Source organism: Amaranthus tricolor, chromosome 17 (assembly GCF_026212465.1).
Source record: "Amaranthus tricolor cultivar Red isolate AtriRed21 chromosome 17, ASM2621246v1, whole genome shotgun sequence".
NCBI classification, from domain to species: Eukaryota; Viridiplantae; Streptophyta; class Magnoliopsida; order Caryophyllales; family Amaranthaceae; genus Amaranthus; species Amaranthus tricolor.
The window spans coordinates 5,341,556-5,363,988 of NC_080063.1; the positions used below are offsets into that span (position 1 = coordinate 5,341,556).

Sequence of the window (22,433 nt, forward strand, 5' to 3'; positions counted from 1 at the left end):
GTTAGCACCAACAACATAGCATACCACTTTGTAATTACAACTCCTTTGTAATTTTGAAAAAACTTTTGTTGCAAAAGTGAATGATACTATGTTCTTAAGAAAAGATACTATGTTGTGATTAAAAGTTACTATGACAATGTATAGCTACTGTCTTCTGTTTTGTAATTTTGAAAAAACTTTGTTGCAAAAATATCAGCCTTGTACTTCATCTTGTACAACCTAAAGCCTAAGCCTAAGTGCCTGATTATCTACTATGTTCCATCAAATGTTTGTACAACTTAAAAATTCACAACTTCATCTTGTACTTCACATTAACGAATCTTTAATCTTCTGATAGAAACTTGTTTGGCAATGGAGCGTCTTTTATCTTTAAAATTGGACAGCTCTTCTAAAACTTTGGATCTTTGTTTGTTCAAATCAGATAACAATAAAGATCCGGCAATCTTAACTCTTGCCACATGTCTCAATGGAGCCTACATAAAAAGAAAATACATTTAGTTTGAATCTTTTAATTAGAATGTCATTCAAAAAAAATACATTTAAAAATAATATTAAGAAGAAAAATCGTAACTGCATTCAATATTGGACACTGGAAATCAACTGTTCCCTCGAAAAACAGCATGCTCATCATCATAAATACATCACTTTCAATGTTTGTCCTAGCAGTCATTTTCCAATCGGTGGGAACTCGTTCCATTTTCCATAATGGAATAACATGAGTAGCTTGCATCTTATCATCAAAAATTGTTGACAACAAATCTTTCTACAAAAGTTTCATTTAAATATTTATTAATAAATATTTCATAATCTTAGCAACATAGGCAAAAGGTTTTTCAGGATAATAAAATGCTACACATACCATAGTGTCACCGAGCTTTCTAATTTCTTCTTCTGAAACAGCAGTATGGTTCACATTGTCTATCCATTGAACCATTCTTAACTTCATATTCAGAAGAAGTAAGAAGTACTGACTGCCTTTCAATATCGGGACAACAATCTGTATATTATATATCACTGAATCAATAAATATATCTAAAAAAAAGTGACTGCACAAGTACTAACTACCTATTAGTAGCTATAACAACTAAAATAGTGACTATATAAGCCAATCAATCATTAAAAAAATATCTTACCAGATCAAACTTAGTCAAATCAACTTGGTTGAAATCCACCCATTTGACCCAAGAATCACAAATTAAATCAATTTGTTCAGAACCACCATTATTATTAAAATCCAACAAAGCAAGCTGTAAAAAAAAAACAATGAAATAACTAAAAATAATTCAAAATAAAAGAAAAGTAATTTAGAATAAAAATGACAAAAAACGTACACTAGAACTAGCACTAAAGAAGAACTTTTTTGAAGATTGCTTGTTCTTTTCATTTTCATTGAGCAATAAACACCAACAATCCACAACAGAAACATGAGTACACTTTGAGGGATCCCCAAGAGTATAAAACTCTTCCCTTTGAATCCTCAAATTGTCCTCATAATTAATGAGCAATTCACTGTCAAATAAAAAGGAATTAAATAAGTATAATAAAAAACAAAAATCACATAAAAAGAAAAACCAAAAAAAAAGACTCACCTATTGTCAAAACATTGATCAGAAACAAAACAATAGTCAACTGTTTCTTGAAGTAACGAACCAAGTTGTCTCATATATTTTTTGTTTGACTTCAGCAGATGTGAAACATATGTAAATTTATCATTCACACCTCTGAAAGGAATGGAACACTTAGCCCTGCCATGTATTAATACATTCTCATAACCATGGCTTTCAAAAACAGTGATATTATTTACAACATCATCATCACCCTCATCAGCAACATTATTTACAACATTATTTACAACTTGATCCAATTCAACCTCATCCACTACATCTACATCTACATCACCCTCATCAGCAACAAAAACCTCATTCACCATCCTGGGAATAGAGGTAACCCATTTAACCGTGTCAACTATCTCATCGATAGTATTGAGCACGGTAGGATTCATGAAAAAACTTTGGGTTTCAGAAAAAGGTGTGGATGAGGTAGAAGGAACATCAGGAAAAGGGAAAGGAGGAGAAGAAAATGAACGTTTTTGTTCTAAAAACAACTTAATTTTCTGCATGTAAAACTCGGAGACAACTTGAGTGTCTCTCCTCATCAGCATCAGCAACTCACATATTTCCTACAAAAATAAGTAAAGATAAAGTTAAATGTTGTTCAAATTAAAAGTAACTATGTTCTTAAAATACTATGTTATGATTATTTTCCAAAAGTGAATGCTACTATGTTCTTAGAAAAAGATACTATGTTATCATTAAAAGTTACTATGACTGTGTATAGCTACTGTGTTCTGTTTTGAAATTTTGAAAAATATTTTTTGCCAAGGTGAATGCTACTATGTTCTTAGAAAAAGATACTATGTTGTGATTAAAAGTTACTATGACAATGTATAGCTACTGTGTTCTATTTTGAAAATTTGAAAAATGTTTGTTATACAGGAGAATGCTACTGTTTGATCATACTTACACTTACATACTTAAAATGCTACTGTGCATATCATTAAAATGTTATCATTAAAATGCTACTGTGTTTGATCATACTTAAAGATACAGGAGAATGCTACTTTGTTATCATACTTAAAATGTTTGTGATTAAAATGCTACTGTGTTTGATCATACTTAAAGATACAGGAGAATGCTACTGTGTTATCATTAAAATGTTTGTTATACATAAATAAGTAAGATCATACTTACATCCTCAGCTACTTGGCGTATTTCAGAATTACGCATTGCATTTAACGGCAAGTGAAACTCAATTTTATCTTCGTCTTGCACTGTTTGATCTCTGAAGGGTTCTGCATTTACACTTCCTTTCAGAGGTGTGAATGATAAATTTACATATGTTTCACATCTGCTGAAGTCAAACAAAAAATATATGAGACAACTTGGTTCGTTACTTCAAGAAACAGTTGACTATTGTTTTGTTTCTGATCAATGTTTTGACAATAGGTGAGTCTTTTTTTTTGGTTTTTCTTTTTATGTGATTTTTGTTTTTTATTATACTTATTTAATTCCTTTTTATTTGACAGTGAATTGCTCATTAATTATGAGGACAATTTGAGGATTCAAAGGGAAGAATTTTATACTCTTGGGGATCCCTCAAAGTGTACTCATGTTTCTGTTGTGGATTGTTGGTGTTTATTGCTCAATGAAAATGAAAAGAACAAGCAATCTTCAAAAAAGTTCTTCTTTAGTGCTAGTTCTAGTGTACGTTTTTTGTCATTTTTATTCTAAATTACTTTTCTTTTATTTTGAATTATTTTTAGTTATTTCATTGTTTTTTTTTTACAGCTTGCTTTGTTGGATTTTAATAATAATGGTGGTTCTGAACAAATTGATTTAATTTGTGATTCTTGGGTCAAATGGGTGGATTTCAACCAAGTTGATTTGACTAAGTTTGATCTGGTAAGATATTTTTTTAATGATTGATTGGCTTATATAGTCACTATTTTAGTTGTTATAGCTACTAATAGGTAGTTAGTACTTGTGCAGTCACTTTTTTTTAGATATATTTATTGATTCAGTGATATATAATATACAGATTGTTGTCCCGATATTGAAAGGCAGTCAGTACTTCTTACTTCTTCTGAATATGAAGTTAAGAATGGTTCAATGGATAGACAATGTGAACCATACTGCTGTTTCAGAAGAAGAAATTAGAAAGCTCGGTGACACTATGGTATGTGTAGCATTTTATTATCCTGAAAAACCTTTTGCCTATGTTGCTAAGATTATGAAATATTTATTAATAAATATTTAAATGAAACTTTTGTAGAAAGATTTGTTGTCAACAATTTTTGATGATAAGATGCAAGCTACTCATGTTATTCCATTATGGAAAATGGAACGAGTTCCCACCGATTGGAAAATGACTGCTAGGACAAACATTGAAAGTGATGTATTTATTCGAGGGAACAGTTGATTTCCAGTGTCCAATATTGAATGCAGTTACGATTTTTCTTCTTAATATTATTTTTAAATGTATTTTTTTTGAATGACATTCTAATTAAAAGATTCAAACTAAATGTATTTTCTTTTTATGTAGGCTCCATTGAGACATGTGGCAAGAGTTAAGATTGCCGGATCTTTATTGTTATCTGATTTGAACAAACAAAGATCCAAAGTTTTAGAAGAGCTGTCCAATTTTAAAGATAAAAGACGCTCCATTGCCAAACAAGTTTCTATCAGAAGATTAAAGATTCGTTAATGTGAAGTACAAGATGAAGTTGTGAATTTTTAAGTTGTACAAACATTTGATGGAACATAGTAGATAATCAGGCACTTAGGCTTAGGCTTTAGGTTGTACAAGATGAAGTACAAGGCTGATATTTTTGCAACAAAGTTTTTTCAAAATTACAAAACAGAAGACAGTAGCTATACATTGTCATAGTAACTTTTAATCACAACATAGTATCTTTTCTTAAGAACATAGTATCATTCACTTTTGCAACAAAAGTTTTTTCAAAATTACAAAGGAGTTGTAATTACAAAGTGGTATGCTATGTTGTTGGTGCTAACCGCCCCCCTGTATGGTAAACTAAGGAGTTTTCTTGGTTAGACTCAATTCATAAGAGGAACAAGAGAGAGCATGTAGTATGACCGGAATTCTATTTGATAAAGAAGCATTCGTTATCAAACCGTTGGATGCAAAGATGTCATATAAAAAAAATAGATGAACCACAATGCCTATTTGGTAACTCAGCATGTCGAGTATGATTGGCTCCCGTTATGGTGCTCCAAATGTAAACAATTTGGGCACATGTCGAAGTGGGTGAGAAAAAATAAAGGTTTATCAATTGACCAGAAAACCGCCATGTTTAATGGGCAAATTTAGCAGCATGTAGGAATCCTAAAATTGCAGTAACAGCTGATGTTCCTAAACCTTGTGCATCCACTAGTAAGGAGGATGCTATGAATCCAGCAGAACATCCGTGTGCATAACCAGTCAAATGTACAGAAGACAGTAGCTATACATTGTCATAGTAACTTTTAATCACAACATAGTATCTTTTCTTAAGAACATAGTATCATTCACTTTTGCAACAAAAGTTTTTTCAAAATTACAAAACAGAAGACAGTAGCTATACATTGTCATAGTAACTTTTAATAACAACATAGTATCTTTTCCTAAGAACATAGTAGCATTCATTTTTGCAACAAAAGATTTTTCAAAATTACAAAACAAAAGACAGTAGCTATCCATAGTCATCTTAATATAATCTCTTTATCTATCTGTTCTTCAGCATCAATTTTCCTGCATAACAAAAATTTTGCACTTTCATTTACATAATCAAACTATTTAATAAGGATACAATATAATATAAGCAAATTATATATATTTTATACCTTAAGTGGGGTATCTTTTGTTGATGGGCAATTTCGACTATCATGATAATCAAATTTACCACAAGTTTTGCACTTTCTTTTGGGCTTCTTGCTTTGCTCAATAGTTTGTTCCTTTTCCCCAATTATTCTTTGCCTTTTTCCTTTGTTCTTTGATTGGATTGGGTTTTGTATTTCCATTGTCGAAGATGAACTTGTGCCTACTAACAATTCGATTTGTTGCTCTTTAGTAATGTCCACCCTCACATCATCACTTTCCTCCAATTTTCTACTAATATCTTTTAGGTTTTGTAAAAGTGATTGTAAATCACTCTCACTCCGTTGAGCTAAACCTACACAATTGAATATTTCACACCAAACTTCCCCCAACAACTTCCCCACGTTGTTACACTTTTTGCTCTCTTCAATCAGATTCCCATGCAAATCAAAAATAGGCTTCTTTAATGCTAGCTTCGTCCAACGATCTAAAACATATTGCTTTGGTATTTGTGTTATTTGTCTTGCACTCATAACACAAATCGCATGGGAACATAATATTCCTATCCGTTTAAATAACTTGCAATCACAATCTACCTTCAACTCGTCAATCGAACTTCCCAGTATAAAATTCACCTTGTACATCTTACTTACCGTTGAGTCCAAAACAGTTATACTTTCCACACTTTCATTCTTTTCAATACTTTGAATATAAGTTTTGAAACAAGACTTATAAACTTCATTTTGAAAAAGAAAAAAAATTTTTCTAGTATAGACTTCACCGGCATGTTTTTCAATCGGCAATGGTGTTTTATATTGTGGGTTTGTGTGAAGTGATTCAGCATTGAGCTTATCTTGTTTGTACCTCTGTGCATCCATTGCACTTTCATAACTCATATAAAATTCAACAAGTGTCATGTGAGGGTTTGAAAAGTGGTTGAAGAAACTATTAACACTTTCCGATCGGGATGTAGTTCTCAAAATCCCCCCCAATGGGATATCCCTAAAATATGCGGGTATCCATTGATCTCGTATACTAAATATACTAGTAAACCATTTATCTGTTTGAAGATTGTATTTGGTCATAATTCCCTCCCATTTTTCTTCAAATTCATCTTCTTCTTGATCAATATTCCACACACACCCATTTAATTCTTTCAAAAAATCTTCATTTTTGTTCAATTCCGGTCCAACTTTATCAGTCACTTTACTCATGATGTGCCACATGCAAAGTTTGTGTATTATGTGTGGAAATACATTTTTAATCGCAATTTTCATTGCAGGGTCTTGATCAGTTATCAAATATGTTGGCATACACTCCCCCATACAATGTAAAAAAGTTCTAAATAACCACTCAAAAGATTCACTATCTTCCTTAGCTAATAAACCTATACCAAATGTAATACAAGACTTATGATGATCTACTCCGGTAAAAGGGGCTAAAACCATGCTATACTTATTGGTGTTATAAGTACAATCAAAAGTAACCATTTCTCCAAATAAACAATAATTCTTTCTACTTATCGCATCGGCCCAAAATAAACGTGATATGTGGTCCTCCTCATCTAAAGCATAATCAAAATAAAACCCCGTGTAAATATCTCTTTTTCTGATAAAATTCTCGATCAACATCTTCCCATCATCTCCTTTGATATATGCTTTCAAATCCCTATGGAAATTCTTAAAATCTTGCATTGTCACTCCCACATTCTCATAACTCCCGACATTTTCCTTAAACAATCTAAAGGATTTGACCGGTCCTATATTAACCCGTGCATTCTTAGATATGAAATTTTTGTGCAACAAAGTCATTTTCCTATTACCCAATAAAAATTGACGCGATGTAGGGCTAACTAGACAATGATTGTGCGCCTCTTCGAATTTTAAAACATGGTATGTTCTCTTCGCTATGTCATATTTCAAAATCAATCTAGCTTTACAACCAATTCTTTTGGTTGATCTCTTATAACGTGCAACAACATCTGCACTTTTCTTAGGGTTAGGTTTTATGATACCCTCCCTACTACAAACAAAATATTTTAAAAAAACAATACCCTTTTTTTTGTAGGTAGTAGATGAACGTATATCAAAACCGCAAATTTCAGCATATTTACCATAAAAATCTAAGGCTTTCTCTAAGTTTTCAAAAGCCATACCAACAAATGGCTTTTTATCAAACTCACAATGAGGAATCCACAGGGTTGAACCATTTGGGGTAACTTGTGTAATAGTTCTTGGAGTTTGAGTCCCTGTATAACAATCCAAAGTTTTTCCAAAATTAAAAAAGAAGGCAGTAGCTATACATCGTCATAGTAACTTTTAATCACAACATAGTATCTTTTTTTAAGAACATAGTAGCATTCACCTTGGCAACAAATATTTTTCAAAATTTCAAAACAGAACACAGTAGCTATACACAGTCATAGTAACTTTTAATGATAACATAGTATCTTTTTCTAAGAACATAGTAGCATTCACCTTGGCAACAAAGATTTTCAAAACTTTCAAAAGAGAAGACAGTAGCTATACATTGTCATAGTAACTTTTAATCACAACATAGTATCTTTTTCTAAGAACATAGTAGCATTCACCTTGGCAACAAATATTTTTCAAAATTTCAAAACAGAACACAGTAGCTATACACAGTCATAGTAACTTTTAATCACAACATAGTATCTTTTTCTAAGAACATAGTAGCATTCACCTTGGCAACAAAGATTTTCAATATTACAAAAAAACGAAATCAAAATATGCACAATCATAACTTAGTATTTTTTTTTTGAAGAACATAATAACATTACCTTCTGACAATTCTTTTTCATTGTTGGAAGTTTTTGGTGAATCTTCCACATTTAGCACTTTTTGTAAATCTTCCATAGTATCTCAATCTGAGTCTGTTAATCAAAATCAACAAGAAGATTCACATCAAGATCTGAGTCTGTAAATCAAAATCAACAAAGAAAAACGAAAATGAAAATCTGACTCTCAGTTTTGAAGATACTAAATCGAAAACGAAAATGAAAAACTAAGAAATCAATCAAAACAAATCTGAATTTGTAAAAGGTACACATAAGAAAACGAAAACAAGTAAAGATTTTTGACAGACTAAGTAATCAAGAGAAGAGGAAATTTTCGCAGAAGAAAACGAAAACTAAAAAATGAATCAAAACAAATCGAAAAATAAAAACTATAAAATGGTAAATTTCTAATTTGCATACCTTAATTCAATAGAAGAGGAAGATTTCGCAGAAGAAATCAAAGGTTTTTCGAAGGTTTTTCGAAGGTTTTGAAGGTTTTTCGAAGAGTATAGCTTGGAAGAGAGAAGGCGCTTGTGTTCTTCCGGCTTTTTTTTTTTTGCCCTATTTTTTCCGGCTTGATATCTAGACCATTAGATCTTTGAGAAATCGACGGCTCAAAATCCTTCTCACCCTTCTCATTTTCATACCCCTTCTCATTGGATCCCTCCCCTATATATATATATATATATATATATATATATATATATATATATATATATATATATATATATATATATATATATATATATGTATTTCAAGACCTAGTTAGGTTATTATTTTTCAGAAACAAAAAATGGCTAATTAGTGTATATGGCTATTGTATATTTGGGTTAGCAAATTCATTGAATCATAAATATATGGAGTGTTTTTATATTTCTTCTGTCTTACTTTGAAATTATTGTGCTTGTACATGACAATCCATCCCTGATAGCTACATGTAAAAAGAGAATGAAAATGATCCTAATAAAATTTCTAATCATAATATTTTGATGGATGGTGTGTAATTTTTTCTTACATATACTAACTTTAACCATATTGTCATTTTCAGTCAAGTAATATCAAAACTAAATATTAAAAAATTGTTGAGTGTTTATTTTTTAAAGCTTTCACTTCAGATAATTTATACTATTGTATACGATTTAAGTCGTACGATACAATAATAATGGAGATTGGAGACTTATAAAGCAACATTCCTTAAAAAAAAATTGTTTTTACAAAATTTATTAAGATAGAATAAAAGTTTGTGATCATATTCAAATTCCTCTATAAGTGATGATATCTCATTTGTTGACCTTCTATCACATACTTATGATATTATGATATAACTTATAATATGATTTGTATGTTCCATATATACATTACATACTTTTAAGTTTTAAAATATATATGAAAATTATTTTATGTATGAAATTAAAAATATGTACAAATGTGCGTAATTGTAAAGTTTGGTGACATAATAAAAACCCTACTATTGAATTACAAGAATGATGAATTTATATACAACTAATAAAGATGGGCTCATTAACTACATATATTACAAAGGCCCAAGATAATACTACAATACTAAACCGAACACCCCTTCAAGTTGGAGCATGGAGATTACAAATGCCCAACTTGCGGAGAAGAGAGAAAAACTGACTTTGACCTAAAGCCTTCGTGAAGATATCTGCCAATTAAGAAGTAGTAGGAATATGAGAAGGATTTATAGTACCGTCTTGAATGGCATCATGCAAATAGTGACAATCAACCTCAATGTGTTTGGTGCGTTCATGAAACACTGAATTTTTAGCCAAATACAATGCAGATTGACCATCACAATAGAGTTTCATAGCTTTTGAGTGTTGCACTCCCAAACTCAACAACAAGTCCTTCAACCATTTGAGCTCACAAGTAATCGCTGCCATTGATCGTATTTTCTCTTAGCTGAAGACCTAAAAATAGGAGAACGACCCAAGAAAACCAACCAACCAGACAAGGAACGATGAGCAAGAGGGCAACTAGCCTAATCGGAATCACACCAGCCACTCAAAGATTATTAATTTAGAGTAAAAGTTTGTGATCATATTCAAATTCCACCATAAGTGATGATATTTCATTTGTTAATGTTCTATCACATATTTATGATATGACTTATAATATGACTTGTATGTGCCGAACGTACACTACATACTTCTTAGTTTTAAAATATATAAAATTAAAAATAAGTATAAATGTACTGATATTTATAATTTATGAGCTAAATAGTTTTTTTTTTAATCATATATGTAAATATGTAATTGGGGCATAATGTGATTTCGATATTATTCCGCCTAAGAAATGTGGGAATATATTCTCCGATCTTAGGGAATATTTTTCTGTTTTAGTAAATAATTAATTTCCCAAATTTGTCCAATATATTAGGGAATTACTGATTTCACAAGTTTTGTATTTCCTTAATTAATTCATAGAGTTTGTATAAATTAGGGCTGTAATTACAATGGAAATAATACAAAACGAGTATTCCTTTAACCCTAAAACTAGCTTTCTTTAATTCTTCATGGTATCAGAGCTGTAAGGTTTAATCTGGGATTAACCTTTGTTCAGCATCATCCTTTACCCTCAAAACTTACCTGTAACAATGGCAGAAACAAACCCAAACCAACTCATAACCATGGAACAGATGGAACATATGTTAAAACTGTTTCAGCAACTAAACAAACCAAACACAAACCTAGAAACCATACCATCAGAATCAAAATTGGCCGAAAAGTTAAATTACCAAAATTACACAACCTGGTGCAAAATGATGCAAATAGCCTTAGAGTGCAGAGGACGTCTCAGCCACATCATAGACGAACCTGCTAATATCACAGACCCTAATTACCAAACATGGAAGCAGAAGGATTCAATAGTCCTATCATGGATTATTTCAAACATTGATACAGATCTCATAAACCAGTTCTTAGATTATACCGTTGCAAGGGATCTATGGAAGGGGATCGAAATTCTATTGAACAGTGGAAGGGATGAACTCCAGATCTTTGATCTGAGTTCTCAAGCCAACAACATAAAGCAAGACAGAGACCCAATAGAGGTTTTTTATGGAAAATTGACCACGATTTGGAAGGAGATAGATCGAAGACAACCAAATCCCATGAAACATACTGAAGATATCACAATCTTCAATACCTTTATTCAAAAACAACGATTGTTTCAATTTCTGGCCGGAATCAATGATACATTTGACAAAGAAAAGAGGGATCTATTGAATCAAGAGCCACTTCCAACAGTTGAAATTGCATATGCCACAATTAGGCGTGAAATCTCAAGGCGAGGAATTATGATCCACGCTTCATCATCGGGAAAACATCCCTCAGAATATATTCCCACATTTCTTAGGCGGAATAATATCGAAATCACATTATGCCCCAATTACATATTTACATATATGATTAAAAAAAAAACTATTTAGCTCATAAATTATAAATATCAGTACATTTATACTTATTTTTAATTTTATATATTTTAAAACTAAGAAGTATGTAGTGTACGTTCGGCACATACAAGTCATATTATAAGTCATATCATAAATATGTGATAGAACATTAACAAATGAAATATCATCACTTATGGTGGAATTTGAATATGATCACAAACTTTTACTCTAAATTAATAATCTTTGAGTGGCTGGTGTGATTCCGATTAGGCTAGTTGCCCTCTTGCTCATCGTTCCTTGTCTGGTTGGTTGGTTTTCTTGGGTCGTTCTCCTATTTTTAGGTCTTCAGCTAAGACAAAATACGATCAATGGCAGCGATTACTTGTGAGCTCAAATGGTTGAAGGACTTGTTGTTGAGTTTGGGAGTGCAACACTCAAAAGCTATGAAACTCTATTGTGATGGTCAATCTGCATTGTATTTGGCTAAAAATTCAGTGTTTCATGAACGCACCAAACACATTGAGGTTGATTGTCACTATTTGCATGATGCCATTCAAGACGGTACTATAAATCCTTCTCATATTCCTACTACTTCTTAATTGGCAGATATCTTCACGAAGGCTTTAGGTCAAAGTCAGTTTTTCTCTCTTCTCCGCAAGTTGGGCATTTGTAATCTCCATGCTCCAACTTGAAGGGGTGTTCGGTTTAGTATTGTAGTATTATCTTGGGCCTTTGTAATATATGTAGTTAATGAGCCCATCTTTATTAGTTGTATATAAATTCATCATTCTTGTAATTCAATAGTAGGGTTTTTATTATGTCACCAAACTTTACAATTACGCACATTTGTACATATTTTTAATTTCATACATAAAATAATTTTCATATATATTTTAAAACTTAAAAGTATGTAATGTATATATGGAACATACAAATCATATTATAAGTTATATCATAATATCATAAGTATGTGATAGAAGGTCAACAAATGAGATATCATCACTTATAGAGGAATTTGAATATGATCACAAACTTTTATTCTATCTTAATAAATTTTGTAAAAACAATTTTTTTTTAAGGAATGTTGCTTTATAAGTCTCCAATCTCCATTATTATTGTATCGTACGACTTAAATCGTATACAATAGTATAAATTATCTGAAGTGAAAGCTTTAAAAAATAAACACTCAACAATTTTTTAATATTTAGTTTTGATATTACTTGACTGAAAATGACAATATGGTTAAAGTTAGTATATGTAAGAAAAAATTACACACCATCCATTAAAATATTATGATTAGAAATTTTATTAGGATCATTTTCATTCTCTTTTTACATGTAGCTATCAGGGATGGATTGTCATGTACAAGCACAATAATTTCAAAGTAAGACAGAAGAAATATAAAAACACTCCATATATTTATGATTCAATGAATTTGCTAACCCAAATATACAATAGCCATATACACTAATTAGCCATTTTTTGTTTCTGAAAAATAATAACCTAACTAGGTCTTGAAATACATATATATATATATATATATATATATATATATATATATATATATATATATATATATATATATATATATATATATATATATATATATATATATAGGGGAGGGATCCAATGAGAAGGGGTATGAAAATGAGAAGGGTGAGAAGGATTTTGAGCCGTCGATTTCTCAAAGATCTAATGGTCTAGATATCAAGCCGGAAAAAATAGGGCAAAAAAAAAAAAGCCGGAAGAACACAAGCGCCTTCTCTCTTCCAAGCTATACTCTTCGAAAAACCTTCAAAACCTTCGAAAAACCTTCGAAAAACCTTTGATTTCTTCTGCGAAATCTTCCTCTTCTATTGAATTAAGGTATGCAAATTAGAAATTTACCATTTTATAGTTTTTATTTTTCGATTTGTTTTGATTCATTTTTTAGTTTTCGTTTTCTTCTGCGAAAATTTCCTCTTCTCTTGATTACTTAGTCTGTCAAAAATCTTTACTTGTTTTCGTTTTCTTATGTGTACCTTTTACAAATTCAGATTTGTTTTGATTGATTTCTTAGTTTTTCATTTTCGTTTTCGATTTAGTATCTTCAAAACTGAGAGTCAGATTTTCATTTTCGTTTTTCTTTGTTGATTTTGATTTACAGACTCAGATCTTGATGTGAATCTTCTTGTTGATTTTGATTAACAGACTCAGATTGAGATACTATGGAAGATTTACAAAAAGTGCTAAATGTGGAAGATTCACCAAAAACTTCCAACAATGAAAAAGAATTGTCAGAAGGTAATGTTATTATGTTCTTCAAAAAAAAAATACTAAGTTATGATTGTGCATATTTTGATTTCGTTTTTTTGTAATATTGAAAATCTTTGTTGCCAAGGTGAATGCTACTATGTTCTTAGAAAAAGATACTATGTTGTGATTAAAAGTTACTATGACTGTGTATAGCTACTGTGTTCTGTTTTGAAATTTTGAAAAATATTTGTTGCCAAGGTGAATGCTACTATGTTCTTAGAAAAAGATACTATGTTGTGATTAAAAGTTACTATGACAATGTATAGCTACTGTCTTCTCTTTTGAAAGTTTTGAAAATCTTTGTTGCCAAGGTGAATGCTACTATGTTCTTAGAAAAAGATACTATGTTATCATTAAAAGTTACTATGACTGTGTATAGCTACTGTGTTCTGTTTTGAAATTTTGAAAAATATTTGTTGCCAAGGTGAATGCTACTATGTTCTTAAAAAAAGATACTATGTTGTGATTAAAAGTTACTATGACGATGTATAGCTACTGCCTTCTTTTTTAATTTTGGAAAAACTTTGGATTGTTATACAGGGACTCAAACTCCAAGAACTATTACACAAGTTACCCCAAATGGTTCAACCCTGTGGATTCCTCATTGTGAGTTTGATAAAAAGCCATTTGTTGGTATGGCTTTTGAAAACTTAGAGAAAGCCTTAGATTTTTATGGTAAATATGCTGAAATTTGCGGTTTTGATATACGTTCATCTACTACCTACAAAAAAAAGGGTATTGTTTTTTTAAAATATTTTGTTTGTAGTAGGGAGGGTATCATAAAACCTAACCCTAAGAAAAGTGCAGATGTTGTTGCACGTTATAAGAGATCAACCAAAAGAATTGGTTGTAAAGCTAGATTGATTTTGAAATATGACATAGCGAAGAGAACATACCATGTTTTAAAATTCGAAGAGGCGCACAATCATTGTCTAGTTAGCCCTACATCGCGTCAATTTTTATTGGGTAATAGGAAAATGACTTTGTTGCACAAAAATTTCATATCTAAGAATGCACGGGTTAATATAGGACCGGTCAAATCCTTTAGATTGTTTAAGGAAAATGTCGGGAGTTATGAGAATGTGGGAGTGACAATGCAAGATTTTAAGAATTTCCATAGGGATTTGAAAGCATATATCAAAGGAGATGATGGGAAGATGTTGATCGAGAATTTTATCAGAAAAAGAGATATTTACACGGGGTTTTATTTTGATTATGCTTTAGATGAGGAGGACCACATATCACGTTTATTTTGGGCCGATGCGATAAGTAGAAAGAATTATTGTTTATTTGGAGAAATGGTTACTTTTGATTGTACTTATAACACCAATAAGTATAGCATGGTTTTAGCCCCTTTTACCGGAGTAGATCATCATAAGTCTTGTATTACATTTGGTATAGGTTTATTAGCTAAGGAAGATAGTGAATCTTTTGAGTGGTTATTTAGAACTTTTTTACATTGTATGGGGGAGTGTATGCCAACATATTTGATAACTGATCAAGACCCTGCAATGAAAATTGCGATTAAAAATGTATTTCCACACACAATACACAAACTTTGCATGTGGCACATCATGAGTAAAGTGACTGATAAAGTTGGACCGGAATTGAACAAAAATGAAGATTTTTTGAAAGAATTAAATGGGTGTGTGTGGAATATTGATCAAGAAGAAGATGAATTTGAAGAAAAATGGGAGGGAATTATGACCAAATACAATCTTCAAACAGATAAATGGTTTACTAGTATATTTAGTATACGAGATCAATGGATACCCGCATATTTTAGGGATATCCCATTGGGGGGGATTTTGAGAACTACATCCCGATCGGAAAGTGTTAATAGTTTCTTCAACCACTTTTCAAACCCTCACATGACACTTGTTGAATTTTATATGAGTTATGAAAGTGCAATGGATGCACAGAGGTACAAACAAGATAAGCTCAATGCTGAATCACTTCACACAAACCCACAATATAAAACACCATTGCCGATTGAAAAACATGCCGGTGAAGTCTATACTAGAAAAATTTTTTTTCTTTTTCAAAATGAAGTTTATAAGTCTTGTTTCAAAACTTATATTCAAAGTATTGAAAAGAATGAAAGTGTGGAAAGTATAACTGTTTTGGACTCAACGGTAAGTAAGATGTACAAGGTGAATTTTATACTGGGAAGTTCGATTGACGAGTTGAAGGTAGATTGTGATTGCAAGTTATTTAAACGGATAGGAATATTATGTTCCCATGCGATTTGTGTTATGAGTGCAAGACAAATAACACAAATACCAAAGCAATATGTTTTAGATCGTTGGACGAAGCTAGCATTAAAGAAGCCTATTTTTGATTTGCATGGGAATCTGATTGAAGAGAGCAAAAAGTGTAACAACGTGGGGAAGTTGTTGGGGGAAGTTTGGTGTGAAATATTCAATTGTGTAGGTTTAGCTCAACGGAGTGAGAGTGATTTACAATCACTTTTACAAAACCTAAAAGATATTAGTAGAAAATTGGAGGAAAGTGATGATGTGAGGGTGGACATTACTAAAGAGCAACAAATCGAATTGTTAGTAGGCACAAGTTCATCTTCGACAATGGAAATACAAAACCCAATCCAATCAAAGAACAAAGGAAAAAGGCAAAGAATAATTGGGGAAAAGGAACAAACTATTGAGCAAAGCAAGAAGCCCAAAAGAAAGTGCAAAACTTGTGGTAAATTTGATTATCATGATAGTCGAAATTGCCCATCAACAAAAGATACCCCACTTAAGGTATAAAATATATATAATTTGCTTATATTATATTGTATCCTTATTAAATAGTTTGATTATGTAAATGAAAGTGCAAAATTTTTGTTATGCAGGAAAATTGATGCTGAAGAACAGATAGATAAAGAGATTATATTAAGATGACTATGGATAGCTACTGTCTTTTGTTTTGTAATTTTGAAAAATCTTTTGTTGCAAAAATGAATGCTACTATGTTCTTAGGAAAAGATACTATGTTGTTATTAAAAGTTACTATGACAATGTATAGCTACTGTCTTCTGTTTTGTAATTTTGAAAAAACTTTTGTTGCAAAAGTGAATGATACTATGTTCTTAAGAAAAGATACTATGTTGTGATTAAAAGTTACTATGACAATGTATAGCTACTGTCTTCTGTACATTTGACTGGTTATGCACACGGATGTTCTGCTGGATTCATAGCATCCTCCTTACTAGTGGATGCACAAGGTTTAGGAACATCAGCTGTTACTGCAATTTTAGGATTCCTACATGCTGCTAAATTTGCCCATTAAACATGGCGGTTTTCTGGTCAATTGATAAACCTTTATTTTTTCTCACCCACTTCGACATGTGCCCAAATTGTTTACATTTGGAGCACCATAACGGGAGCCAATCATACTCGACATGCTGAGTTACCAAATAGGCATTGTGGTTCATCTATTTTTTTTATATGACATCTTTGCATCCAACGGTTTGATAACGAATGCTTCTTTATCAAATAGAATTCCGGTCATACTACATGCTCTCTCTTGTTCCTCTTATGAATTGAGTCTAACCAAGAAAACTCCTTAGTTTACCATACAGGGGGGCGGTTAGCACCAACAACATAGCATACCACTTTGTAATTACAACTCCTTTGTAATTTTGAAAAAACTTTTGTTGCAAAAGTGAATGATACTATGTTCTTAAGAAAAGATACTATGTTGTGATTAAAAGTTACTATGACAATGTATAGCTACTGTCTTCTGTTTTGTAATTTTGAAAAAACTTTGTTGCAAAAATATCAGCCTTGTACTTCATCTTGTACAACCTAAAGCCTAAGCCTAAGTGCCTGATTATCTACTATGTTCCATCAAATGTTTGTACAACTTAAAAATTCACAACTTCATCTTGTACTTCACATTAACGAATCTTTAATCTTCTGATAGAAACTTGTTTGGCAATGGAGCGTCTTTTATCTTTAAAATTGGACAGCTCTTCTAAAACTTTGGATCTTTGTTTGTTCAAATCAGATAACAATAAAGATCCGGCAATCTTAACTCTTGCCACATGTCTCAATGGAGCCTACATAAAAAGAAAATACATTTAGTTTGAATCTTTTAATTAGAATGTCATTCAAAAAAAATACATTTAAAAATAATATTAAGAAGAAAAATCGTAACTGCATTCAATATTGGACACTGGAAATCAACTGTTCCCTCGAAAAACAGCATGCTCATCATCATAAATACATCACTTTCAATGTTTGTCCTAGCAGTCATTTTCCAATCGGTGGGAACTCGTTCCATTTTCCATAATGGAATAACATGAGTAGCTTGCATCTTATCATCAAAAATTGTTGACAACAAATCTTTCTACAAAAGTTTCATTTAAATATTTATTAATAAATATTTCATAATCTTAGCAACATAGGCAAAAGGTTTTTCAGGATAATAAAATGCTACACATACCATAGTGTCACCGAGCTTTCTAATTTCTTCTTCTGAAACAGCAGTATGGTTCACATTGTCTATCCATTGAACCATTCTTAACTTCATATTCAGAAGAAGTAAGAAGTACTGACTGCCTTTCAATATCGGGACAACAATCTGTATATTATATATCACTGAATCAATAAATATATCTAAAAAAAAGTGACTGCACAAGTACTAACTACCTATTAGTAGCTATAACAACTAAAATAGTGACTATATAAGCCAATCAATCATTAAAAAAATATCTTACCAGATCAAACTTAGTCAAATCAACTTGGTTGAAATCCACCCATTTGACCCAAGAATCACAAATTAAATCAATTTGTTCAGAACCACCATTATTATTAAAATCCAACAAAGCAAGCTGTAAAAAAAAAACAATGAAATAACTAAAAATAATTCAAAATAAAAGAAAAGTAATTTAGAATAAAAATGACAAAAAACGTACACTAGAACTAGCACTAAAGAAGAACTTTTTTGAAGATTGCTTGTTCTTTTCATTTTCATTGAGCAATAAACACCAACAATCCACAACAGAAACATGAGTACACTTTGAGGGATCCCCAAGAGTATAAAACTCTTCCCTTTGAATCCTCAAATTGTCCTCATAATTAATGAGCAATTCACTGTCAAATAAAAAGGAATTAAATAAGTATAATAAAAAACAAAAATCACATAAAAAGAAAAACCAAAAAAAAAGACTCACCTATTGTCAAAACATTGATCAGAAACAAAACAATAGTCAACTGTTTCTTGAAGTAACGAACCAAGTTGTCTCATATATTTTTTGTTTGACTTCAGCAGATGTGAAACATATGTAAATTTATCATTCACACCTCTGAAAGGAATGGAACACTTAGCCCTGCCATGTATTAATACATTCTCATAACCATGGCTTTCAAAAACAGTGATATTATTTACAACATCATCATCACCCTCATCAGCAACATTATTTACAACATTATTTACAACTTGATCCAATTCAACCTCATCCACTACATCTACATCTACATCACCCTCATCAGCAACAAAAACCTCATTCACCATCCTGGGAATAGAGGTAACCCATTTAACCGTGTCAACTATCTCATCGATAGTATTGAGCACGGTAGGATTCATGAAAAAACTTTGGGTTTCAGAAAAAGGTGTGGATGAGGTAGAAGGAACATCAGGAAAAGGGACAGGAGGAGAAGAAAATGAACGTTTTTGTTCTAAAAACAACTTAATTTTCTGCATGTAAAACTCGGAGACAACTTGAGTGTCTCTCCTCATCAGCATCAGCAACTCACATATTTCCTACAAAAATAAGTAAAGATAAAGTTAAATGTTGTTCAAATTAAAAGTAACTATGTTCTTAAAATACTATGTTATGATTATTTTCCAAAAGTGAATGCTACTATGTTCTTAGAAAAAGATACTATGTTATCATTAAAAGTTACTATGACTGTGTATAGCTACTATGTTCTGTTTTGAAATTTTGAAAAATATTTTTTGCCAAGGTGAATGCTACTATGTTCTTAGAAAAAGATACTATGTTGTGATTAAAAGTTACTATGACAATGTATAGCTACTGTGTTCTATTTTGAAAATTTGAAAAATGTTTGTTATACAGGAGAATGCTACTGTTTGATCATACTTACACTTACATACTTAAAATGCTACTGTGCATATCATTAAAATGTTATCATTAAAATGCTACTGTGTTTGATCATACTTAAAGATACAGGAGAATGCTACTTTGTTATCATACTTAAAATGTTTGTGATTAAAATGCTACTGTGTTTGATCATACTTAAAGATACAGGAGAATGCTACTGTGTTATCATTAAAATGTTTGTTATACATAAATAAGTAAGATCATACTTACATCCTCAGCTACTTGGCGTATTTCAGAATTACGCATTGCATTTAACGGCAAGTGAAACTCAATTTTATCTTCGTCTTGCACTGTTTGATCTCTGAAGGGTTCTGCATTTACACTTGGTTGACCAATATCAACGTTGTTCACCTTTAACCCAACAGCTTGACCATACTCAAAAACCATCGTCTGACTCACGGGATATGTACTCAAAATTAAACCACTGCCAAAATGATTAGCAGATGTTTCCTCCTTAATACAATCTACAAGCCAACCAAGCATTGCAGATGGATTTCTACATAACTTTAAATCAAGAAGGCCACCAAAACCAATCTCTCTCACTGAGATTTTTTGTTTCTCAGTGAATCCCTTCATCAATTTGATCAATTGAGAAGGTCTACTTTTTGTCTGGAATGTAGATCTCAACCTGCAACAACAAAAAAAATATACAATGTTCTTAGAAAAAGATACTATGTTATCAATAAAGGATACTATGACTATGAATAATTACAATGTTGATGACCTGGAATACTTTGTTGGAATTACAATTTTGGAATTCAACATACCTTACAGACCTTTGTTGTACATTGTCAGTTTCCTCAGCTCTTCTCTTTCTTGTGTTGGAATTCAAATGTAAATTAGAAGTGGAGGGAATATCAACTGGAATACTGCGACCTCGTTGATGACCTGACTTCGAAGTTGACGAACCTCTTGTTTTTGCCATGACAACTAAAAAAAAAAGTGATAATCGAAGATTTAAAAAACCAGAATTAAACCAAAAATAATATCAAAATGTCGAGACTAAAAAAATCAAAACATTTGAAGTAAAGTCGCAGAACAAGATGAAGAAATTAACCCTAAAAATCGAATGAAAATGAAAAGTCGCAGAACAAGATGAAAATCGAAGTAAAGCAGAGTAATATCAAATAATATCAACAGAAATTAACCCTAAATATCAAATACCAGAGTAATATACAAATAAACACCAAAAATCGAAGAAAATAAACCCTTAAATCAAGAACTGAAATACCTGAAATAAAATCCAAGAACGATTGAAGAACAATGAAAATGTCGAGATTCAAACGAAAGTAAAGCAGGATGGAACGGTTGAGATTCAAACGATTGAAGAACAAATAAAATCCAAGAAAAATGAACGGGAGGAAGACGAAAATTCTTGAGGATGGAACGCAAAGAAAATGTCGAGAAAGTAAAGTAGGAGAGAGAAAAAAAAAATTCTTTATATATTGAACCGGTTAATCAATAAAAAACCGGTTCAAATTACATGAAAAATCCAAATTGAACCGCGTGCAACTATGAAAAAATGCTAATTAAATCTGTCCGTTGATCAAAAAAATGAATGGTTTAGATTACTTCTCACCCTTCTCATTTTCATACCCCTTCTCATTTGATCCAAAATCTATATATATATATATATATATATATATATATATATATATATATATATATATATATATATATATATATATATATATATATATATATATATATATATATATACACACACAAACACACACACACACACACACACACACACACACACACACACACACACACACACACACACACACACATATATATATATATATATATATATATATATATATATATATATATATATATATATATATACTCCTATATACATATATATATATATATATATATATATATATATATATATATATATTGTAAAACTCTCAATAGGGAGTGTTACCGCCACATCTATTTCTAATAAAATAAATATAAGGCTTAACGACTAAGAAATAACTTAATAATTTAAATGCAATAAAGGGTCTTACAACATAAGAGAAGACTGAAACGCAATCTATGTCTATAAAATAATTTAAACAACTAAAAAAAATTAAACTAAAATACGACTCTAATAAAAGCTATATTTCTAATTGATCTTCACTCCACGATGCCCACGCAATCAATAACCTGCAACATAAGAATGCAAGAAAAACATGGGAAAGACTCCCAAAATCAGAAAATTGAGTAATTCCAACTCCATCCCGTAAAACGATTAAGTTTGAAAATGATTTAAAAAATAAAATATAATCAAATTGAAAATAATTTTAGAAAATAATTAATAGCTGAGTTTAAAAGAAAAACAATTTGAGAAAACAATATATATAATATCACATAAACCAATTTATTAATTTGATATTTAATAATGACAAACACATAATCAAATTTTTTAA

General features: G+C 31.0%; 5 protein-coding genes across 5 annotated transcripts; 1 reads left to right on the top strand and 4 right to left on the bottom strand.

Annotated features, from left to right (window-relative positions):
- Window positions 1-595: 595 nt before the first annotated feature.
- Window positions 596-2,166, bottom strand: LOC130804742 (uncharacterized). The gene is made up of 2 exons (XM_057669299.1): window positions 860-2,166; window positions 596-763 (listed from the first exon to the last, which is right to left on the bottom strand). The coding sequence occupies exon 1, from the start codon at window positions 2,159-2,161 to the stop codon at window positions 1,586-1,588; it is 576 nt and encodes a 191-aa protein (XP_057525282.1). The 5' UTR covers window positions 2,162-2,166; the 3' UTR covers window positions 596-763; window positions 860-1,585.
- A 2,707-nt stretch (window positions 2,167-4,873) lies between these two features.
- Window positions 4,874-8,767, bottom strand: LOC130804555 (protein FAR1-RELATED SEQUENCE 5-like). Its single transcript, XM_057669022.1, has 5 exons — window positions 8,177-8,767; window positions 6,633-7,624; window positions 5,536-6,242; window positions 5,403-5,439; window positions 4,874-5,023 (listed from the first exon to the last, which is right to left on the bottom strand). Exons 1-5 carry the CDS (start codon window positions 8,250-8,252, stop codon window positions 4,874-4,876), a joined length of 1,962 nt encoding a protein of 653 aa, XP_057525005.1. The 5' UTR covers window positions 8,253-8,767.
- A 4,516-nt stretch (window positions 8,768-13,283) lies between these two features.
- On the top strand, window positions 13,284-17,174 carry LOC130804556 (protein FAR1-RELATED SEQUENCE 5-like). The gene is made up of 3 exons (XM_057669024.1): window positions 13,284-13,871; window positions 14,424-16,645; window positions 17,025-17,174. Exons 1-3 carry the CDS (start codon window positions 13,796-13,798, stop codon window positions 17,172-17,174), a joined length of 2,448 nt encoding a protein of 815 aa, XP_057525007.1. The 5' UTR covers window positions 13,284-13,795.
- An 894-nt stretch (window positions 17,175-18,068) lies between these two features.
- LOC130804743 (uncharacterized) lies at window positions 18,069-19,747 on the bottom strand. The gene is made up of 2 exons (XM_057669300.1): window positions 18,333-19,747; window positions 18,069-18,236 (listed from the first exon to the last, which is right to left on the bottom strand). Exon 1 carries the CDS (start codon window positions 19,632-19,634, stop codon window positions 19,059-19,061), a length of 576 nt encoding a protein of 191 aa, XP_057525283.1. The 5' UTR covers window positions 19,635-19,747; the 3' UTR covers window positions 18,069-18,236; window positions 18,333-19,058.
- Window positions 19,748-20,193: 446 nt separating this feature from the next.
- Window positions 20,194-20,970, bottom strand: LOC130804557 (uncharacterized). The gene is made up of 2 exons (XM_057669025.1): window positions 20,781-20,970; window positions 20,194-20,641 (listed from the first exon to the last, which is right to left on the bottom strand). The coding sequence occupies exons 1-2, from the start codon at window positions 20,936-20,938 to the stop codon at window positions 20,194-20,196; spliced, it is 606 nt and encodes a 201-aa protein (XP_057525008.1). The 5' UTR covers window positions 20,939-20,970.
- Window positions 20,971-22,433: the final 1,463 nt, after the last annotated feature.

What these genes read in the sequence shown, in the direction of transcription:
- LOC130804556 (XM_057669024.1), top strand. Translation starts at nt 13,796, where the DNA reads ATGGAAGATTTACAAAAAGTGCTAAATGTGGAAGATTCACCAAAAACT. An exon ending in TGAAAAAGAATTGTCAGAAG is followed by an intron (nt 13,872 to 14,423) that starts GTAATGTTATTA and finishes ATTGTTATACAG; the next exon opens with GGACTCAAACTCCAAGAACT. An exon ending in CAAAAGATACCCCACTTAAG is followed by an intron (nt 16,646 to 17,024) that starts GTATAAAATATA and finishes GACAATGTATAG; the next exon opens with CTACTGTCTTCTGTACATTT.
- LOC130804555 (XM_057669022.1), bottom strand. Translation starts at nt 8,252, where the DNA reads ATGGAAGATTTACAAAAAGTGCTAAATGTGGAAGATTCACCAAAAACT. An exon ending in TGAAAAAGAATTGTCAGAAG is followed by an intron (nt 7,625 to 8,176) that starts GTAATGTTATTA and finishes ATTGTTATACAG; the next exon opens with GGACTCAAACTCCAAGAACT. An exon ending in TCAAAGAACAAAGGAAAAAG is followed by an intron (nt 5,440 to 5,535) that starts GCAAAGAATAAT and finishes TTATCATGATAG; the next exon opens with TCGAAATTGCCCATCAACAA.
- LOC130804743 (XM_057669300.1), bottom strand. Translation starts at nt 19,634, where the DNA reads ATGCTGATGAGGAGAGACACTCAAGTTGTCTCCGAGTTTTACATGCAG.
- LOC130804742 (XM_057669299.1), bottom strand. Translation starts at nt 2,161, where the DNA reads ATGCTGATGAGGAGAGACACTCAAGTTGTCTCCGAGTTTTACATGCAG.
- LOC130804557 (XM_057669025.1), bottom strand. Translation starts at nt 20,938, where the DNA reads ATGGCAAAAACAAGAGGTTCGTCAACTTCGAAGTCAGGTCATCAACGA. An exon ending in GTACAACAAAGGTCTGTAAG is followed by an intron (nt 20,642 to 20,780) that starts GTATGTTGAATT and finishes TTGTTGTTGCAG; the next exon opens with GTTGAGATCTACATTCCAGA.